The sequence below is a fragment of the Ammospiza nelsoni genome, chromosome 8, assembly GCF_027579445.1.
Source record: "Ammospiza nelsoni isolate bAmmNel1 chromosome 8, bAmmNel1.pri, whole genome shotgun sequence".
Taxonomy (NCBI): domain Eukaryota; kingdom Metazoa; phylum Chordata; class Aves; order Passeriformes; family Passerellidae; genus Ammospiza; species Ammospiza nelsoni.
In genome coordinates, this window is record NC_080640.1 from 20910402 (window position 1) to 20928750 (window position 18349).

Consider the following 18349-nt stretch of genomic DNA (forward strand, 5'->3'; position numbering starts at 1 on the left):
TATAGGATGAACAGTACTTTTTGTCTTCACTTGAACACAACTTCTTTCTGTTAAGAATTGGCTTGCAGATCCTAATGGGGGCAGTGAAGGGGAGGAGCACATTCGGGGCATTATGGCTGAGGCAAGGAAAGTTGCAGAAATGTGTGAGGAGCCTAAAGAGAGAGATGACATCCTTCGTTCCCTGGGGGAGATCTCTGCTTTGACAGCCAAGCTGTCAGATCTGCGCCGACAGTAAGTGTTTGTTTCATCACCACTGATTGATTTATTTCAATTACTTTCCTGTGCAATTTCCAATGCTGAGCAAGATCAGAATATTGATCATTAAAATAAACCCTTTTAAGTTATTCAGCCTAGTGATTTCTATCTCAAAGCCTAGCTTGCACTAGCTTCCTTAAGAAAAAGTTAACCAGATATGGAAGTATTTTCTTTTTACTGCCTGTGGAATATTTGAGAAGGAAACTGAAGCCAAAAGTGAGCTTGTTTGTACTGTTGAAACAACAAGGTAAAGGGAAATATAAGTTTATGGAGATGGGTGTCATGACTGGTTTTTGCTAAGCACTTTACTAAATAACCAGGTGTAATATCTACCATTTCGATCACTGTCAGTGCTCTAAGCTGTAACTGCGAATTATACAAAAGATAAGCCTTTCAGAAATTCTATTTCTGTATCAGTTTTGCAAAGAGGCTGCTTGAGAATGGAAGAGGAGAAAGAAACTGTTATTCTACAAATTGTCATCTTCACCTAAGGCTGGTTGCAATACAGCAATAGATATTTTTCTTGCTTCATTAGTTAGATGCTTTAATCAAGTTTTCATTGAACTTTAGCTGCTGTATTAAGCTGTCTTAATGTGCTACCTTTTGTCAGATTTGTATATAGCTTTTGCTCTGTGGCTGCTTACTCTTCTGCTTTTGATCTGTGTGGCATGATTGCAGTTGCTCATAAGACAGCCATGGAAATGGGAAATAATTTCTTACACCAGTATTGGCAATGCCAGTCTATGCCTTCCCCCACCTCAGTGCTGTGCTCAACATGTGTGGTGTCCAGGTACCACAGCAGAGAATTGCTCCTCAGAGTCTCAACCCAAGGGTCAAATTCAACCTTATTTAAAAATACTGAGGTCCTTTTATTGTGTGTCTTCCTGCTGAACTTGAGATAATCTGTAAATGATCTTTCTATGACTACACTGTTTTTTTTTATTTTATTTTTAAATCCTTAGTGGGAAAGGTGACTCTCCTGAGGCCCGTGCTTTAGCTAAGCAAATAGCAACATCACTTCAGAATTTACAGTCCAAAACAAACAGGGCTGTAGCAAATACAAGGCCAGTTAAAGCAGCTGTCCATTTGGAGGGCAAGATTGAACAAGCTCAGAGGTGGATAGACAATCCCACAGTTGCTGATAGGGGAGTAGGTAAGTGTTTCTCTGTGATTTCCCCCCCCCAGATTTAGAATCAAACCTGTCACCAGTTTTTGTGGTGGAAACTACTGCTCCTGAAATGCTGAGGATGCATTGTATCTTCACTGGTGTGGAGACTTAGAGTTATAGCTAAGTCCTGACTGCAATTACAGAATTAAGCTGACCCATGATTCTCGTTGTGTTCTTTCCTGAAGAATGGAAGAACATGTTCTGTAGAGAAAACAAACTTAAGATTGCTCCTTGCTTCCCTTATTATGCAAATACTGTATCCCAAATTTGAATTTATACCTACTCCAGCAAATTGAGTAATTAAGTCCTTCTGAGAAGAGAAAAAACACTCATAAACCTGACCTAGAAGTATCACTTCTTGTATGGTTTCTGGGTTATCTGAGGAGAATGCTAACAATTAAAGAGAAGGGGGATCTGATAATCTCATTTTACTCTCAATGAGCATATAACTCTGGTTCAGGAGTTGCTGGCACTTGACAGGGTACTCATAAGAAAAGTAAATTAAGAATATAAAAGATGCCAGCAGTGCTGACTGATTCTTGGATAGTCTGGTGCTGTGACAACTTCCTAAGTAATTTAAAGCTTGATCACAAACTTGGATTACTTATGGGTTAGCATTAGTTTAAAATTATTCTTCAGTAGGTCTTTGGAGTTAATACATGATGAGTTCTTCTAAAAGAATACTGCTATTGTGTTATTGAAAGAACAGAGAACTATATTCTTGTGAATGAGCAGGAAGCATCTGTAAGTGAATGAAGGAAATTACCCATGCTAAAAATAATTTTTTTTATGGAAAAGCTTTTGACACACTGTGGAGGCTTTGTAAGGTGTTCCCTACCCCCACTGTCCCTTGCAATCCAGACTACTTGACACTTCTTACTTATGGCTTCTGGAATTCTGGGAGGGGGCATTTGGCTTTTTAAATTATGTTTCTACTTGTCTTTTCTTTCCCTCTTGCTGCTCATCTTCTATTGAGGGGATGAATTGCAGTATTGGAAATTTGTAAGTGCTCCACTGGATTCAACAGATTAGTTATGTAGAAATACCTGACAGCTGCCATGGTTAATTTTTGTCAGACTACTCTAATTAAAAAGGATGTATCTCTAGCCAGAGTTGCTGAATTAAGCAAAAAGAAACTGAAGACAGTTGAATTCCTCAGTGGTTTTGAACTGTAATTATTCAGTGATAAACCGCACAAGATCTTCTCTACCACCTAGGGGAGCGTTGTTAAGAACCCAGGGGTTGTGATGTGTGCTCACAGGCGTGCAGTGCTCGCTGTGGCTCTGGTGTTTGTGTCCCCGTGTGTCACTGCCCTGTCCCCTGCAGGCCAGGCTGCCATCCGCGGGCTGGTTGCCGAGGGCCGGCGCTTGGCCAACATCATGATGGGCCCGTACCGGCAGGAGCTGCTGGCCAAGTGTGACCGTGTGGAGCAGCTCTCTGCCCAGCTGGCCGAGCTGGCTGCCCGCGGCGAGGGCGAGTCCCCGCAGGCCAGGGCCATTGCAGCTCAGCTCCAGGACTCGCTCAAGGTAAGGGCCTGCTCTGGGCAGGCAGCACTGAGACCCCTCGCTGCTCTGAGCCAGCCCTGTGTGTGTGAGGCCCCCATAGAAACAAGAGTGCGGCTACAGAGCTGCTGCTTGAGCTGAGGTGGTTAAAGCAAACTTTTCTAGAAAGGCCTTGTTATGCTGAGGTGGTTAAAGCAAACTTTCTAGAAAGGCCTTGTTATGCTGAGGTGGTTAAAGCAAACTTTCTAGAAAGGCCTTGTTATCGTGCCATGGGGGTTAATTTCAGATGAACAGCTTAGAAGGAAAATTTAAGTCTGTCTTAAAAAAATAGTATACTAGCATTGCAGATTTGAGGGGCAAGGTCTCAAATCATGCTGTTCATTCATAGGACTGTGATTGGTATAATACCATAGCCTCCAAGTTTTAGGAGCAGGGCTGCCAGCAGCATGGAGCTGGCAATGGGGGCTGCCACGTGGGCTTTAGGCAGTCATAGGTGTAGGCCCTATAGGGGGGCTTTGACTCTGAAGGCTGGGAGGAGGGCTAGGCTTGTCACTAGGCCTGATCAAGAAGAGTTTAATGTAGGGTGTGAAATGTAGGTGTAGAGCTTAATATAAGCTGCTTCAAGGAGTGGTATGTAAGCTGTGTATATTTCAAGTTATGTAAAAGGTGATGAATTGGTCATACTTTTAAGAAAATTTTATCTTAATGTCTGTCATTGGAACAGGCATTTTTTGGAAGAGAAGGCTTTATGGGATTTGAACCATTACAACTTAATATCCCTCTGTCATATGCTAATAATTTTCCGCTTTTTTAAGGATCTTAAAGCACGAATGCAAGAAGCAATGACCCAGGAAGTTTCTGATGTTTTTAGTGACACCACAACTCCTATTAAATTGTTAGCTGTAGCAGCCACTGCTCCCTCTGATGCTCCCAACAGAGATGAGGCAAGTATACCCAGGTGGTCTTTTCTTTCCATATAAAGCTTCAGTTACTGTTTAATTTTACCTGAATTGGTAATTTGAAAAATAAATCAGTGCTCTGAAAAATGAATTGGTATTTTTTTTCAAGTTTGTGGTACATGCTTATTAATTCTGACAACATTGATTACTGTGCAAACCTCTCCAGACTCCTGGAGACTGTGAATTGTATAACCCAGTAAACAGTGTTGTCCCTGACTTCATAAATGGCAAAAATGTCTCCCCATGTTGCTGGTACCACATGGCAAAATTTTTGTGCAAAAATCCCTAACACACTAGTTGGTGGATTTTTATATCCCAGCATTACATAAGCTGATTACAATAGTCAAATTCATGCCAGAATTAATCAACAGACTAAACCTGTTCTCTTGCTGGATATTGTTTCCTGTATTTGAAAGCCACTGGCTGCACATGAAGTACCTAAAATGCTGGCAGTTCTGTTTGGCTGTTCTGGCATCTGCCTACATGATCAAAATAATTCCCAAGGCTTTGGAGAATTCAGCTTTATGGCAGGATAGCTTTTTGTCCAAGTACTCTGTTTCTGGAACATCTAAGCACTGTAAAAGAAGGCAATTCACACTTTTTCCAGTGTGAATTTTTAGTGTAAACCCCCTTATTTATCTTTCAAATATAGTTACTTTTGTATTAGGGTTTGAAGATGAATCTCTGAGCTAAAATAGTTTTAATAGAGTATTTATTGCAACAGTAGTCACCAGGAATTACTGAACTTCATATCTTGAATCTATAAAGTGCATAGCCATCTCCTTAGTTGTCCCATTGAGTTAGTAAAGAAGAAAGTCTGGTAATGTAAAGATGAAAAAAACCAAATGCTTTCAAAGCTTTTGTGTCCTTTTGCATCCTCTCAGGATGAGTTAAGTGGGGATGTTACAAAGGTGTTTCTGACACTTTGAAGAAATTGTGTATTCTGCTAAGGAGGTTAGGGCTTTTTTAAATGCTTTTTTGTCTTCTGACAACTAGGTGTTTGATGAAAGAGCAGCAAACTTTGAAAACCATGCTGCTAGACTGGGAGCTACAGCAGAAAAAGCAGCTGCAGTTGGAACTGCCAATAAAAGTACTGTGGAGGGCATTCAGGCAACAGTGAAATCAGCAAGGGAACTCACCCCACAGGTGGGTCTGAAGGGTTGTTAAAAGGACTGGGGATGACTTCTGGGGAATTTTCCTGATGCTTCTGTTCTCAAAGAAAGAGATTGTTGTTGATTGATGCTTGTTAATACCAACAAAGAACATAGTGCTGACACTCTTAAAAGGGGAATGGCAAATATTTCTATACATGATCCTAAAAGTAGAACAAAAGATCAAATGACGCATTTTATTTTTCAACACTTGGACAGAAATGTCTGTAACTTAGACGTGAAACAAAATTATTTTGAGGCTTAGTAAAATATGTAAGGGGAAAAAATGCTCCTTTTTTATTCCAAACTAAACTTTTATCTAAATGTTGGTAGCCTAATAAGTATTGTACTTTCGTGTTTTCAAGAGTTGTTTATACAAAATTAGTGCATAATTGAAGTTCCAGAAAAAAGTATTTATGCCAGCTAATTTCAGAAGTAGGGTAGATCTTCACGGAGCTAGATACTGCACTAGAATGAACGAACTAGGTTTTCAAATGTGGAGCTGCACATCAAGTACTGAAAAAACAAAAGCATCTTCAAGAATGTGCGTAATGTTGATGTGTACTGATAATTAAAAATGTCTTCTGTTGGCAGGTAGTATCAGCAGCTCGTATCCTCTTGAGAAATCCTGGAAATCAAGCTGCTTATGAACATTTTGAGACCATGAAAAACCAGTGGATTGATAACGTAGAGAAAATGACAGGTAAAGTAAGAATTTTTGTTGAAGATCCTACCTGTGGCTAACTAGCTTGTATAGATTTTTCTCCATGCTGTTTGAATTGATGAAACATGCAAAGAATAATGATTGATTAAAAATAAATTAGGAGAAGTGGGAATGTGCTCTCTCACCCCAGGAATATGTATATGTTACAGAATATACAGAATAGCTGGCTTCTTATCTATTAATACTGAGCTGTAGAGGAGCAAATCCTGCTTTAGTTCTTTTTTGGGAAAATTGGAATACCATCATTTTTTTTATTGCAGTTGCTATTCTAGCAGTATATCACTGTGACTACTTGAGGTTTTCTTCTGTATCATCTTGGCATGTTGAAATAGGACAGATAATTAACTGAAGGAAAGAAAATATGTTCAAAATACTGAAACAGCTCAATGAATACAGAGAATAAGACAAAGCTACTGCTCCTGCTGAGGCACTGAAATGTTTCAGTCCTTCCCAAGTGCAGATCCTTTGCACTGACCTGCTGAACAGCTGACTGTACTATCTCCTCCTTCATCTCAGTAATTAAATTCCGGGTATTTTAAATCACCTCTATGTAAAAAGCAGAGGGATGTTTCCTTTGAAATTAATGGGAGAGTACAAAAAGTACTGAATATGCTTTAAAAAATTTGGTGTGAAGAAAGAATCTCTGCTGCATATTCTGTGTAAGCCAGTTCTTGACTAAAACAACATTCCATGGTAGAGGAATAAGAGCTTGGGATGTCATTAACAAGCTTACCATGGTAACTGTCACAGAGGTACAGAATCACGAGTTAACTGCAGTAGTACTTTGGTCTGATTTCCATGCCCTCTTCTACTCTTCCCCTGACCTCAGTTTTAAAATACTTTTCTGGTTTTGAACTGTCTCTGGAGTACCAAATATCCCTTTCCACAGATAAAACTAGAATATTAATGTATTGAACTTTTATTCTAGGGTTGGTGGATGAAGCCATTGATACTAAATCTCTGTTGGATGCATCAGAAGAGGCCATTAAGAAGGACCTGGACAAATGTAAAGTTGCAATGGCCAACATGCAGCCTCAGATGCTGGTAGCTGGTGCCACCAGCATTGCCAGGCGAGCAAATCGCATCCTGCTGGTGGCAAAGCGGGAGGTGGAAAACTCCGAAGACCCCAAATTCCGGGAGGCTGTTAAAGCAGCCTCTGATGAGCTGAGCAAAACTATATCACCCATGGTAATGGATGCTAAAGCTGTGGCAGGCAACATTTCTGATCCTGGTAAGGATTCAGTCAGCTAATTTAAAATGTGCTTTTTATTGACTGGAGATGATGTGAAGTAGTGCTCATTTTTTTTTATACAGCTGTGTATCTCCTTTTATGGAAATATGGTGTACAATTACATCTCAGAATGATGAAATCAAGCCCACACCATTAACTGCTGCATCCTGCTGTTCTAAAATGCAATCAAAGGCCTTTGGCATATTCAAGGGAAAAGGATTCAGCATTCTAATATGTTATACAATTTCACGTTCTTAATTAGAAGCATTTGTTACTAGTTTTAAGTAATACTACTTTATAGCAGAAAATGCTATGTAGTTTTTTTTGATTCTAAAAGTTGTTCAGGGAATTACTTTGGCTATTGATAGTAATTATTATTCAGCCAAGGCTTTACTGTATGCATATTGCATGTGACACTAACATTTCAAGCATGCAAGTCTAAGTCTGCTGTAAACAATTTGGTAGTTTCTAAATACAGATGCAAGTGTACTTGGCACAGTACATTGGAGAAGTAATTTTTGGGGGTAGTGTTCTAAGTATTACCAAGTTCTATTAAATTGGTATTAAACTGTTTTTGGACTTTTTGTTCAGGTTTGCAGAAGAGTTTCTTGGATTCTGGATACAAAATTCTGGGAGCTGTGGCCAAAGTCAGAGAAGCCTTCCAGCCTCAGGAACCAGATTTTCCTCCTCCTCCTCCTGACCTTGAGCACCTTCATGTAAGTGTAGTTAGTTGGTAATAAAAGACACAGTTGTCATTGACATGTGGATTACACTGAAATGACTTCAGTGTACTATTCTTCCTTAGAAATAAAAGGTATTGTCTGGCCAGCCATGCTACAAGTAGCCTCAAGTCTAAAAAATATCCATCCACCTTTCAAAAGGAAAGTTTAAAACATGGTATTTTCTTTAACAGGAGGCACTTGGAAAACTGGAAAAAGACCTGAGGTCATGTATTCGTGTCCTGCCATGACACCATTGTTTGCTCAGTCTTTGCTCTGTTGCATTGCTCTCAATAAGATTTTTGCCTCCCTCAGCTGACTGACGAGCTCGCTCCTCCGAAACCACCACTGCCAGAGGGGGAGGTTCCCCCACCCAGACCACCACCACCTGAAGAAAAGGATGAAGAGTTCCCAGAGCAAAAGGCAGGAGAAGCAATCAATCAGCCCATGATGATGGCTGCAAGGCAGTTGCATGATGAAGCCCGGAAATGGTCTAGCAAGGTAGGAAATTGTTGTAAGTGTTTTGTGCTTAAAGAATTCTCTTTTTGTTTCCAGGATCAGTGTGTCTTGTCTTAAGACAGTGTCTTTCACAGACTAAATAGTAAAAGCACTGGTGTAGGAAGAATTAGAAACCCTTTCAAGATCTGAGCGAACTAGGGTCAACAATACTTAGGATTGCTAGACTGCTTTATTAACATAGCCCTGGGAACACAAATATGCTCTTGTGTGCCAAGCTGTTTGTGATCCTTGGTGCTGGTATTGCCTAGAGAGTCACTAATACTCATGCTTGTGCAGGCTGACAAGCTGATTGCTGTATTTAATTGACTTTGAAAAGTCTGTGTGGAAAAGTCCATATGGATGTTGCAGATGCCAGCTGCAGAAATAGTGAACTGGTTTGTCTTAATTCTGGAGGAAGCTGCAAGGTACTCTGCTGTTAATCAGATGCATTTATGATGGGGAAAATGACCACATATTGGTAGCCTGGTCTTGTTCTTTTTTTGGAGTGAGTCACATTTCCTGTTAAGGCTGAAATCCTGAATTTCCATTTCAGTCCTATGAAGAAGTGTGAATTTGCTGGTCTCATAAATGCTAATATCACTTTCTTTTGCTTTTCTTTTCTCCCTCCTTCCCCCAAGAGCTACATTTTTTCTCTGGCAGAAGCTGAGTGCTGAGAAAGAACTTCAGAGGGTTAGGCTTCTGCAAGTGTAAATTTAAGGGACAGAATTTGGCTTTTTTAATCTCTCCCTTTTTCTGCACTAAATTAGATGGTGAGTAAGGACATAAATTTGAGTAGCTTACAGAATCAACTTCAGTGCTTTGGACACCTGTTTTGGAAGCACAGATAAAATACAGAAGAAGTTTCTGCAAATCTCTTTGGGTGTCTCTTATGCAAAATCCAAAGCTCTGTTTTCCCTATACTTCTGGATATACCAAGCACTTTTTTATATTACAAAAGAGACAGTATTGGAATGTATTAGTGATTTCAGAAGGTAGTTTTGAGGCTAAAAGCTTTAATTTCAGTTTCCTATAAGTGTTTTGATGTTGGAATCTCAGAACTGATCCCTTTTGCAATCCCTGAACTTAACAATACAGAGTAGGTAACAAAATGCTTTTACCAAATATATACTATATGCATTCTGCATTAAGTATTGCAGAGCCAAGCAGCAGACCTTAAAACTCCTTGCTGATTATGAAAGATTTCCAAGCTCAGTGACTTTAGATTATAAAACACTGTATTCATTGCTGTTTCTTTCATTTGAGACTAACAAACCAGTGAGTCAGCCTGCCAATTGTCTTTCTAATTCTTTTTAAGCAGTATCATTTTAGCAATAGGAGCTCAGTTATTCTCACAGTCTGTTTTGGGGAAAGAAGTTTTAAAAACACTTTTGTAGTCTCTGAACTTGCCTGATTGGTTGGAAGAGGGATTGATGGGCAGTGCTACTGAGGAATATGGGCTACCCTGGGAAAACAGAACTGTAAGGTCTTGCTTATATGAAGTCCCAACAGACTGTGTGTCAACTGTCTTTTGCCTTTTTGCTGATCACAGTCTACTGGACTTTACCTGTAGTAAAGTGGGAGGGGTGAGTGAGCAAGTACTTAGTCTATAAAAAAATATTGATAACATTGTTCAATATTCTAAGAATGAAAATCTGGGGTTTTTTCCTTCTTTACAAAAGCTGCTCTTCACTGAGTGGATTCTGAGTTTTTGTGTACTCCATTTTTCTCATGGAACAGCTGAACAATGTCTACTGCTTTAATTTCCCTGGCTCCCCCCTCATTTGGATAAATCAGAAAATGAGGGATATTTGAAAACTTTTCATTAGATTAAGACTTATACAAAAGCTGCCTTTGAAGACAAGTTGATTTGGCCTTACAAATCAACAAATCACAATCCAAAATTCCTGTATGTTGTTGTTGCCAAAGATTTTTTTTTTCCTATATAAGATTGTATCTTAAGCAAAACACAGTTGCAAATGCACAGTTTTTGGTAAGGGTACCTTTACTTTTATCACACTTGACTTTAGTTGAAGAAATACTGTTAGTAAACTTGTAGACTATTTTTGTATTGATATTGCAGTCTTATTAATGCCTATATTGTTATAACTCTCACCTCTTCCTTGAGAACATCTCTAATGTAATTTGCTTGAACCTCCTTTTTTTCTTTTTGAAGGTAATGGATACAACATACCGTGGCAAAATAGTATCATATGCTTCATAATCCTCTTTTTTAATTAATTCCATTTCAGTCTTCTTTAAGAACTGTCATATTCACAGTATTCATGGCATTCAACATCACCTCTTCTATTTCAAACCCTGTGTTGCTCTTTTACATGTTCTATGTGGTACCTCAGTACTTGCTTCTACAGTGTCTGCCATCCCATCTTTTTCTTTTACTCTACAGCAAGCAGTGTCAGTGGCTTTTCTGCTGCTATCTGCTCTTATCACACATATGAATGGGCTTCCATACAAAGCTTTGTATCTGCACAAATACCACAGTCATCTGCTGCTGTGCCTGCTCCTGTGCAGTCAGAACAGCTTCCATTGAGACAGAAAGCCATTCATTTCATTGTTGACCTGCCAGTAAAATGTTCTGTGGGTCAGCCTCTGTCTACAGAAGCTGAATGCTCAGATGGAAAATGTTGCTGCATATCTGAATTGTAACTTTTTAATATTTTGGTAACTTTGGTTCACAGGTGAACTGTTTGTTTCCTTCTGCTAATTTCATATTCCTTCCCCTCCTCCCCTTGACCTGATCCTAGAGCTGCCTTGTCAGATCCTGAGAGGCCAAGAGGATGTTTTGGTCACTAAAACTGCTCAGTTTGTGCTCTTCTACCAAATTCTGCTTCTTGTACTAACTGTCCCCTGTTTCTCCACCCTTGCTGCCACCTGCAAAGCCTGATGTGACTGTGATTAATGAAGCGGCTGAGGCTGGTGTAGATGTAGATGAGGAGGATGATGCAGATGTTGAATTCACTCTCCCCTATGACATTGAAGATGATTACGAGCCTGAGCTGCTGTTAATGCCAACCAATCAGCCCGTTAACCAGCCCATTCTGGCTGCTGCTCAGTCTCTACACCGGGAAGCAACCAAGTGGTCTAGTAAGGTACTCCTGAGTCCCGGGACTGATCCGCGTGCATCCGGCCACTTGGAACGTGACACATTTGCATCACTCCTGATCCCTGCTGGGCCCCGCCATCCTGAATGAATAAGTGTGTCTGCACTTCATTTTAAGGACTGAGAGTGGCTTCACAAGTGTGCTAGATCTGTTTGTCAGTACCGGATTGAAGCTTGATTGGGGTCACTTATTAATATTCAAAGACTTCCTCTCCCTTTGCATCTGCCTGGTCTTCTTTGTTATGGCAGTTTTCAAATTGTAATAGGGATTGTCTTCCTCCCCTTTGGTTCCTTTTTCCATTCACATGGGCTACCTGGGAAGCCGTGGTTAATGGTTTCCTAATGACTTCCGGATGCAGCAGAGTTACAGAATTCAAGAAGTCATTTAAGGTGTCTGTTGTGCTTGGCCTCAATTGATGCCGCCAATTAACATCCCTTCCAACAAGGAATGGCTTTGTATGGCAGTGTTTGTGGAAGAGACTGCCTGACTGCTGGCTTGCTCTGGGCTGTATTGCAAATGCTGGTCTTGAGAGAATTCTTTTCTGAAGAAGCTGCACTGAATGCTGTTAGCTGTTGAATTGAGATCCTGTCTATATGAAACCAGTGGAAATCTAACGAGGTTCAGACATTCACAAGTAGTCTGTCTTCTGTCTAAGCACAAATGTTTGCAAGACTGGGCACTTTTCATAGCATGCTGCAAAAAATAAGGTTGGTGTCCCATAACAAACAAAAGTTAGGGGAGTGTGCATATGTATGTGTGTGTGTATACTTACATAGATAGTTATACTAAACCATTTTAATAAAAAGGGCTTTAAAAATGTTCTTGTCCTTTTCAGATTCTGGTGCTTGGATAACTTGTTAGACTGATCGTTCTACGTGAAAACATGGAAAAACTTTGTGTTATGTCATTTATATCCTAACTGGTTATAGTAGCAAACTGTTTAGCTAATAGGCCACGGTAACGAATAGTTCAGCTCTTTGGGTCACTGTATCTGTAAAATGCCTGGGATCTCATCTTGAACTTGCTCGTAGTGAGTCACAGAAGTGTGTGCACAGGGTACAGGGTACCTTGGCTTAGCTGGGTTCTCACTGTGTACTCCTTGCTCTGAACTTCATGGGTCATTAGCTGTGGGATTATTCCAGGGGAAGGGTGTACTAATACTTAAACTCACTCTGCTGCTATTTCATCCACACAGTAGGAATGCTTCAAAGCACCAAATAGTTCTCTTGTGACTAACAACTTTCTATGAAAGGGAATAAGATAAATTAACTAAACGTACTGACAGACTACTAACAATCAATCAGTTAGGTCTGCTTTCTCTTGCACTAGGTTTCTCTTTGGAACAGTGTATAAGAAATGGGATTGCCTTGTTCACAATTAATTCACATATCAAATATTTCTCAGATGTATTGCTGTGACTGTAAATTTTGATGCACAAGAAATCTTGATTTTAATATAAGAAATATCACTGGATTATCTTTTGATAATCCAGGTTCTTCTCTCCTGGAGGCTTTATTTTAAAGAGAGAGATTGTATCAAAAAAGATTTATTTTCAAGGAATAATTTTTAAAAAAGTAAAAGTAGCATCTCACTTCCACATTACCGGTGACAAAAGCTATATGTGTTGGATTCTCTTCCATTTATCCTTTGGCATTATTAGCAGCATGGCTGGTGCTTTACCAACTTCCGTTTCAGATGCCACTGAAAATCCCATGCTCAACTGCTATGACAACAACTGGTTTAACAGGTTGTTTAGCACTTTTTTTTTAACTTTAAAAGAAGTCTTTTTTGGGGGAAAATCTGGAATTTTAAATGCTAATAACATGCTTTATTCTAAAATCTAGTCATCAGAGCCGTAACTCATTCTGTGGACAAACTAACACTTTACAACTTCTTTTTCAGTTTTGAAGTGAGCTTTCTTCTCTAAGCGTTAAAAAAAAAAGTCAGAAATGAGTAGTTAGTAGAGATCTTCCATGTTCCTTGAAGAAACCCCTTCTGTGTTCACAAATGGTTCTTCCATCCTTAACTTCTTTGAGTGTTTCTGCTGAGCAGTGACGTGCTGGCAGGAGCAGTGACCGTGTCATTCCATGCAGGGCAACGACATCATCGCGGCGGCGAAGCGCATGGCGCTGCTCATGGCCGAGATGTCGCGCCTGGTCCGCGGCGGCAGCGGCAACAAGCGCGCCCTGATCCAGTGCGCCAAGGACATCGCCAAGGCCTCCGACGAGGTCACCCGGCTCGCCAAGGAGGTGGCCAAGCAGTGCACAGACAAGCGCATCAGAACCAACCTCCTGCAGGTAACCTGGGAGCTGCTCAATGCTGCTTCTGCTCTGCCTCTCTCACTGGGGGTGAGCACAGGAATCATGCCAGGAAATCGTGGCTGTCTTCCCTTGGCTTGTAAAGTTTTGTCAAAGTCTATGTTTTCAGATCCCATGGAAATATCTACCTACCTATCTACCTATCTATATCTATTTATGTGAACATGTATTCTGTAATGTTAGAATCTGATGTCAAAAGAACTTCTGAAAAAATACTGTGCTACAAATACTGGTCTGTCCTAAGTTGGCATTGTTTTGTATTTCACTTACTCATTCCTTTGTATCAAATAATAGTACTAGAAATGCAACAACTTTTCTTCAGTCTCAGGCAAATATATATATATATATATATATATATATACACACATACATATAATGCTATATATATATATATATATACATATAATGCTATTCCTAACCAAGCAGACATTTCAAAGGAAAGGAGGAACAGAAGTATGTTGTCTCCATCCCAAATACTCCCAAAGCAAGTAAAATAAGATTCAGATATCCTACCAATATTTATCAGATAGTCTTGAAGGTGGAGGATCACCTCTGTGCTCATTCATATTCTAATAGTAAAAGAAAATAAAACATTTTATGTGAAGAAAATGGATGCATGATGTATTGGTACCATTTACAATATGGAGTGGTTTTTATCCCTTTTACTTAGGTCTGTGAGCGAATCCCAACCATCAGTACGCAGCTGAAAATTCTCTCCACTGTCAAAGCTACCATGCTGGGCAGAACTAATATCAGTGATGAAGAGTCGGAACAGGTAAGAGGTGTAAAGACTGATGGTAGCATGGAATTGTTGATTGTTTATGGGCTCAAATATACAAATATACAACCTGTTCTTTCAGATGTGTTCTGGGAACTTGATGTTGAAGCTCACCTCAGCTGTTTAGGGAGGATAACTTTAGTACAGCACCTTGGTTTCTGGCTCAAATGCTACAGTTTAATAGAGGAACAAGCCCGAAAGCTACTTGGGTTCCGATTTTGTGACAAACAACTTGTTAACCTCCTGCTTTGCCCAGTAAAAAGCAGAGGGAAGGACTCACTACCGCAGACTGGACCTGGGAGGGGCTGGGGCGCCCTCGGGTGGATTTCAGGGGAAACGTTTATTTTCCAACATCATCTCGAGTCCCCCTTCATTTGGAAGCTCAATTACCTTCCAAATGAATCTTTTCAGGAGAAATCTCACAGCTTTGGCTTCAAGGGAGGTTATTCTACTTAGCAACATAAAGGTTGTATTCAGATTTTGCGCAAATAGACAGTGAGGAAAGGGAAAGTTTTGTTTGGAGTCAGGATAATGCTCGTTCCCGGAGACAGTTACTTCCCTTGTATTTTCATAGTTTCAGGCAGCAGACTTAATATATTTGTACTGAGAGTTCAAAGAGATTGTGCACAAAGAAATTACATGCTACTGTCCTAATCATGGTATTTACTGATATATTGGAAATTCTTTTTCTTGACAGGCAACTGAGATGTTGGTTCATAATGCCCAGAATCTCATGCAGTCTGTGAAGGAAACTGTGAGAGAAGCTGAAGCAGCATCCATTAAGATAAGAACAGATGCTGGATTCACTCTTCGCTGGGTCAGAAAGACCCCATGGTATCAGTAAATACCTGCCACATTAGTATTGTTTTCTGTAACATAAAATGCCTTTTTTTGGAAGCAGAAGAGATATATTAACAGCAGAAGGTGCTGTATACATGAGCTTAAGATGAGCTTATGCTAATGCCCCATTCTAAGGGTATGAATTATAAGATAATGCATTTCAAGTGTCTTTGAAACACATTTGATATCCAACACCTCTAATTTGCTGCCAACAGTAGACAGTTCTTATATTTAATTTTTTTCCTTTTTGTTTTTTTTTTTCCTTTTCAAGATTCTTAGTGAATTCTGTACTCCCAGAAGCACATTTCATTTATGCACTGTATGTTCCAGTAATTTCCATGTGATGATATAAAACATGGACCTCACTATAAGCTTGTCTTGAGAGTTTAGGACACTTGGTGACTTAGCAGTTTTTTAGGGACAATCATTGACACACAAACGTTCAAATTCTCAATGGGACTTTATCTGGCTATTCTAAAACCATGCAGAAATGATGGAAGGTGTGGGGTTTTTGATTAAAAGAGGGAAGGTGGGGCAGCAGAACAGTTGTAAGCTGAGGATTAAAGCTCCATGTCTGAAATGCTTTTTGTTTTTGATTCTTGCCTGGCAACAGTACTTTACCAGAAACTGGAGCTCTCTCTGTTCCCCTCCTGTCACCCTGTAGGTAGGCATTCCAGAACTCTCGTACTGTACTGAAAGGTTTTGCAGATTGTTAGTGGCACACTGTTGACAGCTTGAGCCTTAAGGCTGGAGACCTTAAATCATGGAACTCTTTCCTTGCTCAGTTCAGCAATGAGCTGAAAAATCCTGGTTCTGTTAACTTAGCTGCATGTCCAGGACCAGAAAATGCCACATGCTGGCTCTTTCTTTTGAAAACCAAATGAGCACATGCATTTATTCTGATTTCCCTCATCCCTCCATCTAATGTTATTCCAGCTGCTCAAGGTGAAAATTAAAAGATAAAGATATTCCGTTTAAAACCACCTTTAGGCTCATTGCTCTTCTTTCTAACAATGCATAAGCTTCTTGAAACCTGAGCTCTGCAGGGGCATGAAACCCTCTTTAGGTAAGCTGGTGCCTACCAGCAAATGGTGGTTCCTAATGCTGCACATACCTCATTATTTTTACTGCTTCCGGAGTTTGGAGTCTCAAAATCTTTTTTCAAGTGAATTGAACAAAGTGTTACTATACTTAAAAAAAAAATCCCAAACGAAATGACAACACCAAACCCCACCCCCCCAAACCCCCTCTCCTTACTAAAATAGACTTATGATGTTTTATCCTTCCATAATTGAATATGCCTTCATATATATATATATATACATATATTTATACCCGTTCATTTAATGGAAAGGAACACTTATTTGAGAATGAGTTTCTATATTTGCAAGTACTTGCAGACTTTTGCCCAAATCAGCACTGACCTCATAATACCCTCATAATTTGCTGAGAATTGTTGCACGATCAAACCACCTTGAACAGAAGTGTCCTTGGGGAAAAACTTTTCAGTCTTAACAGCTCAAAGGGAGAGACACAGCGCACTCCGCTGTCCTCTACCTGCCTGCCACAGTTATTCTGTGCTTGGACCTTCTCCCCTCCACCCCCTTCATTGCACTGTTATCTAAAAAGGGAAGTTAAACTGTTGATAATACAACTGTCTCAAACTGACCTCAGCAAGAGAAGGCTTGTTCTTCTTGAATTTGCTCCTTGTGTCTGGGTATCATGAAATATTTGGTACTTAGGATCTTTCCTTAGTACTCTCTTCTTGCAGTTACCTGCAACAGGAAGAGGAAGGAAGGGGTGCCAGAGCCTTAACCTGGATGCATTTGGTTGGTTTATATCAGATCTTTAGCCTAATTTTAATGTAGTAATTTCTGTTTAATAGTACATAACACTGAATACGTAGGGATTATTTTAAAGGGATTTTCTAAATAGTCTTCCTGTATTGCTTTCCAATGCTCCTCACATCCCCTCATCCTGCTCCTGTCATCCAGGCTTCTCTGTGAGATATTTTTTTAATTATTATTATTTTAGCATCACTGTTTAGTTGCTTGAATGATATTAATGCAATATTACTAATGCCTTTAATACATAATTGTTTATGCCAAAGATCACTTTTTGTTTCTTGAGGAATGTTTGCAGGAGAATTATGAATCATGGTTGCCTTTGATATTCTTCCAGAATGTTTGCTCTAAGTTCTCGAACTATTTATAGAAGCCGAGATACTTGACCACCTTATGCAATTTCTGCATTTTTGAACACTATTGGTCTTCAGACCTGATGTGCAGCAAAAATTTGAACAAGACCATGAATGTCACTTAGAAATGTTTTACCACTATAAAACTTTGTTTATAAACCAAAATGTATTGTATAGTCTAATGTTTTCAACCTTTCTTTGGTTCTGTTAAAACAATAAAAATGCATTTGTACAAAAATCAGCTTCTGAGTGTTCATGATAACAGCAGTGGATAACAGCAGTACCAAGAAGAGCAGCAAAAAGCTAAAGCAAAAGAACAATTGTTTCTACATGTTCTGAACAGAAAGAAAGTGCAGTTTCTCAAACAGGAGAAGATTAAACAAAGGTTTTTGTCTCTTGTGCCTGTCAAACTAGTAATTAAAGAATTTACTGGAAGCTGTGTTCAGTGGGAGAGAACAGGAGATTTTCCTGAGACCTGACAGTGATCTGCTGTGTTGTGAAAACTTAAAATGGGGTTGGCCTGGACGTGTCAAGGGAAGAACTGCTACTCTGACCAGCATCTTGTTGATGTGAGTTTTACTTGCTAAAGTGAATGCAGGGGTGATGAGTATGGCACCACTGTTGTATTTCCTTCACTCCATCACTGTAAGAACATCTTATAAACACTTTTTCTTACTAAAAATTTCTACCAGCACACAGTGTTCTGACTTGTTGGAACCAATGTTTATTGGTAGTGTAGGACCAACCATAGCCTCATAGTCCCAGAGTATTTAGTAATAATTGGTAAAATTAGGAGTTTGGTACTATTCACAGTTCTCTCCATATCTGAAAGAAGATGAGACCCTGACAGACAACCACCTTTGTCAGCACTCCCAGAGCTGGACATGAGG

At 39.7% G+C, this 18349-nt stretch overlaps 1 protein-coding gene across 2 annotated transcripts in view; it reads left to right on the plus strand.

The window, feature by feature from the left end:
- Positions 1 to 17697, plus strand: part of VCL (vinculin) — a 53031-nt gene extending 35334 nt beyond the window's left edge. Inside the window, exons 10-22 of one of the 2 annotated variants that reach the window (XM_059477336.1) lie at positions 56 to 231; positions 1218 to 1408; positions 2750 to 2949; positions 3741 to 3869; positions 4881 to 5030; positions 5630 to 5738; positions 6688 to 6990; positions 7582 to 7706; positions 8025 to 8210; positions 11105 to 11314; positions 13420 to 13623; positions 14315 to 14419; positions 15120 to 17697. In XM_059477336.1, coding sequence (XP_059333319.1) covers positions 56 to 231; positions 1218 to 1408; positions 2750 to 2949; positions 3741 to 3869; positions 4881 to 5030; positions 5630 to 5738; positions 6688 to 6990; positions 7582 to 7706; positions 8025 to 8210; positions 11105 to 11314; positions 13420 to 13623; positions 14315 to 14419; positions 15120 to 15266 — 2235 coding nt within the window. In that variant the 3' untranslated portion in view covers positions 15267 to 17697. The remainder of the gene's footprint in view (positions 1 to 55; positions 232 to 1217; positions 1409 to 2749; positions 2950 to 3740; positions 3870 to 4880; positions 5031 to 5629; positions 5739 to 6687; positions 6991 to 7581; positions 7707 to 8024; positions 8211 to 11104; positions 11315 to 13419; positions 13624 to 14314; positions 14420 to 15119) is intronic. The other variant, XM_059477335.1, reaches the window with a different exon arrangement.
- Positions 17698 to 18349: the final 652 nt, after the last annotated feature.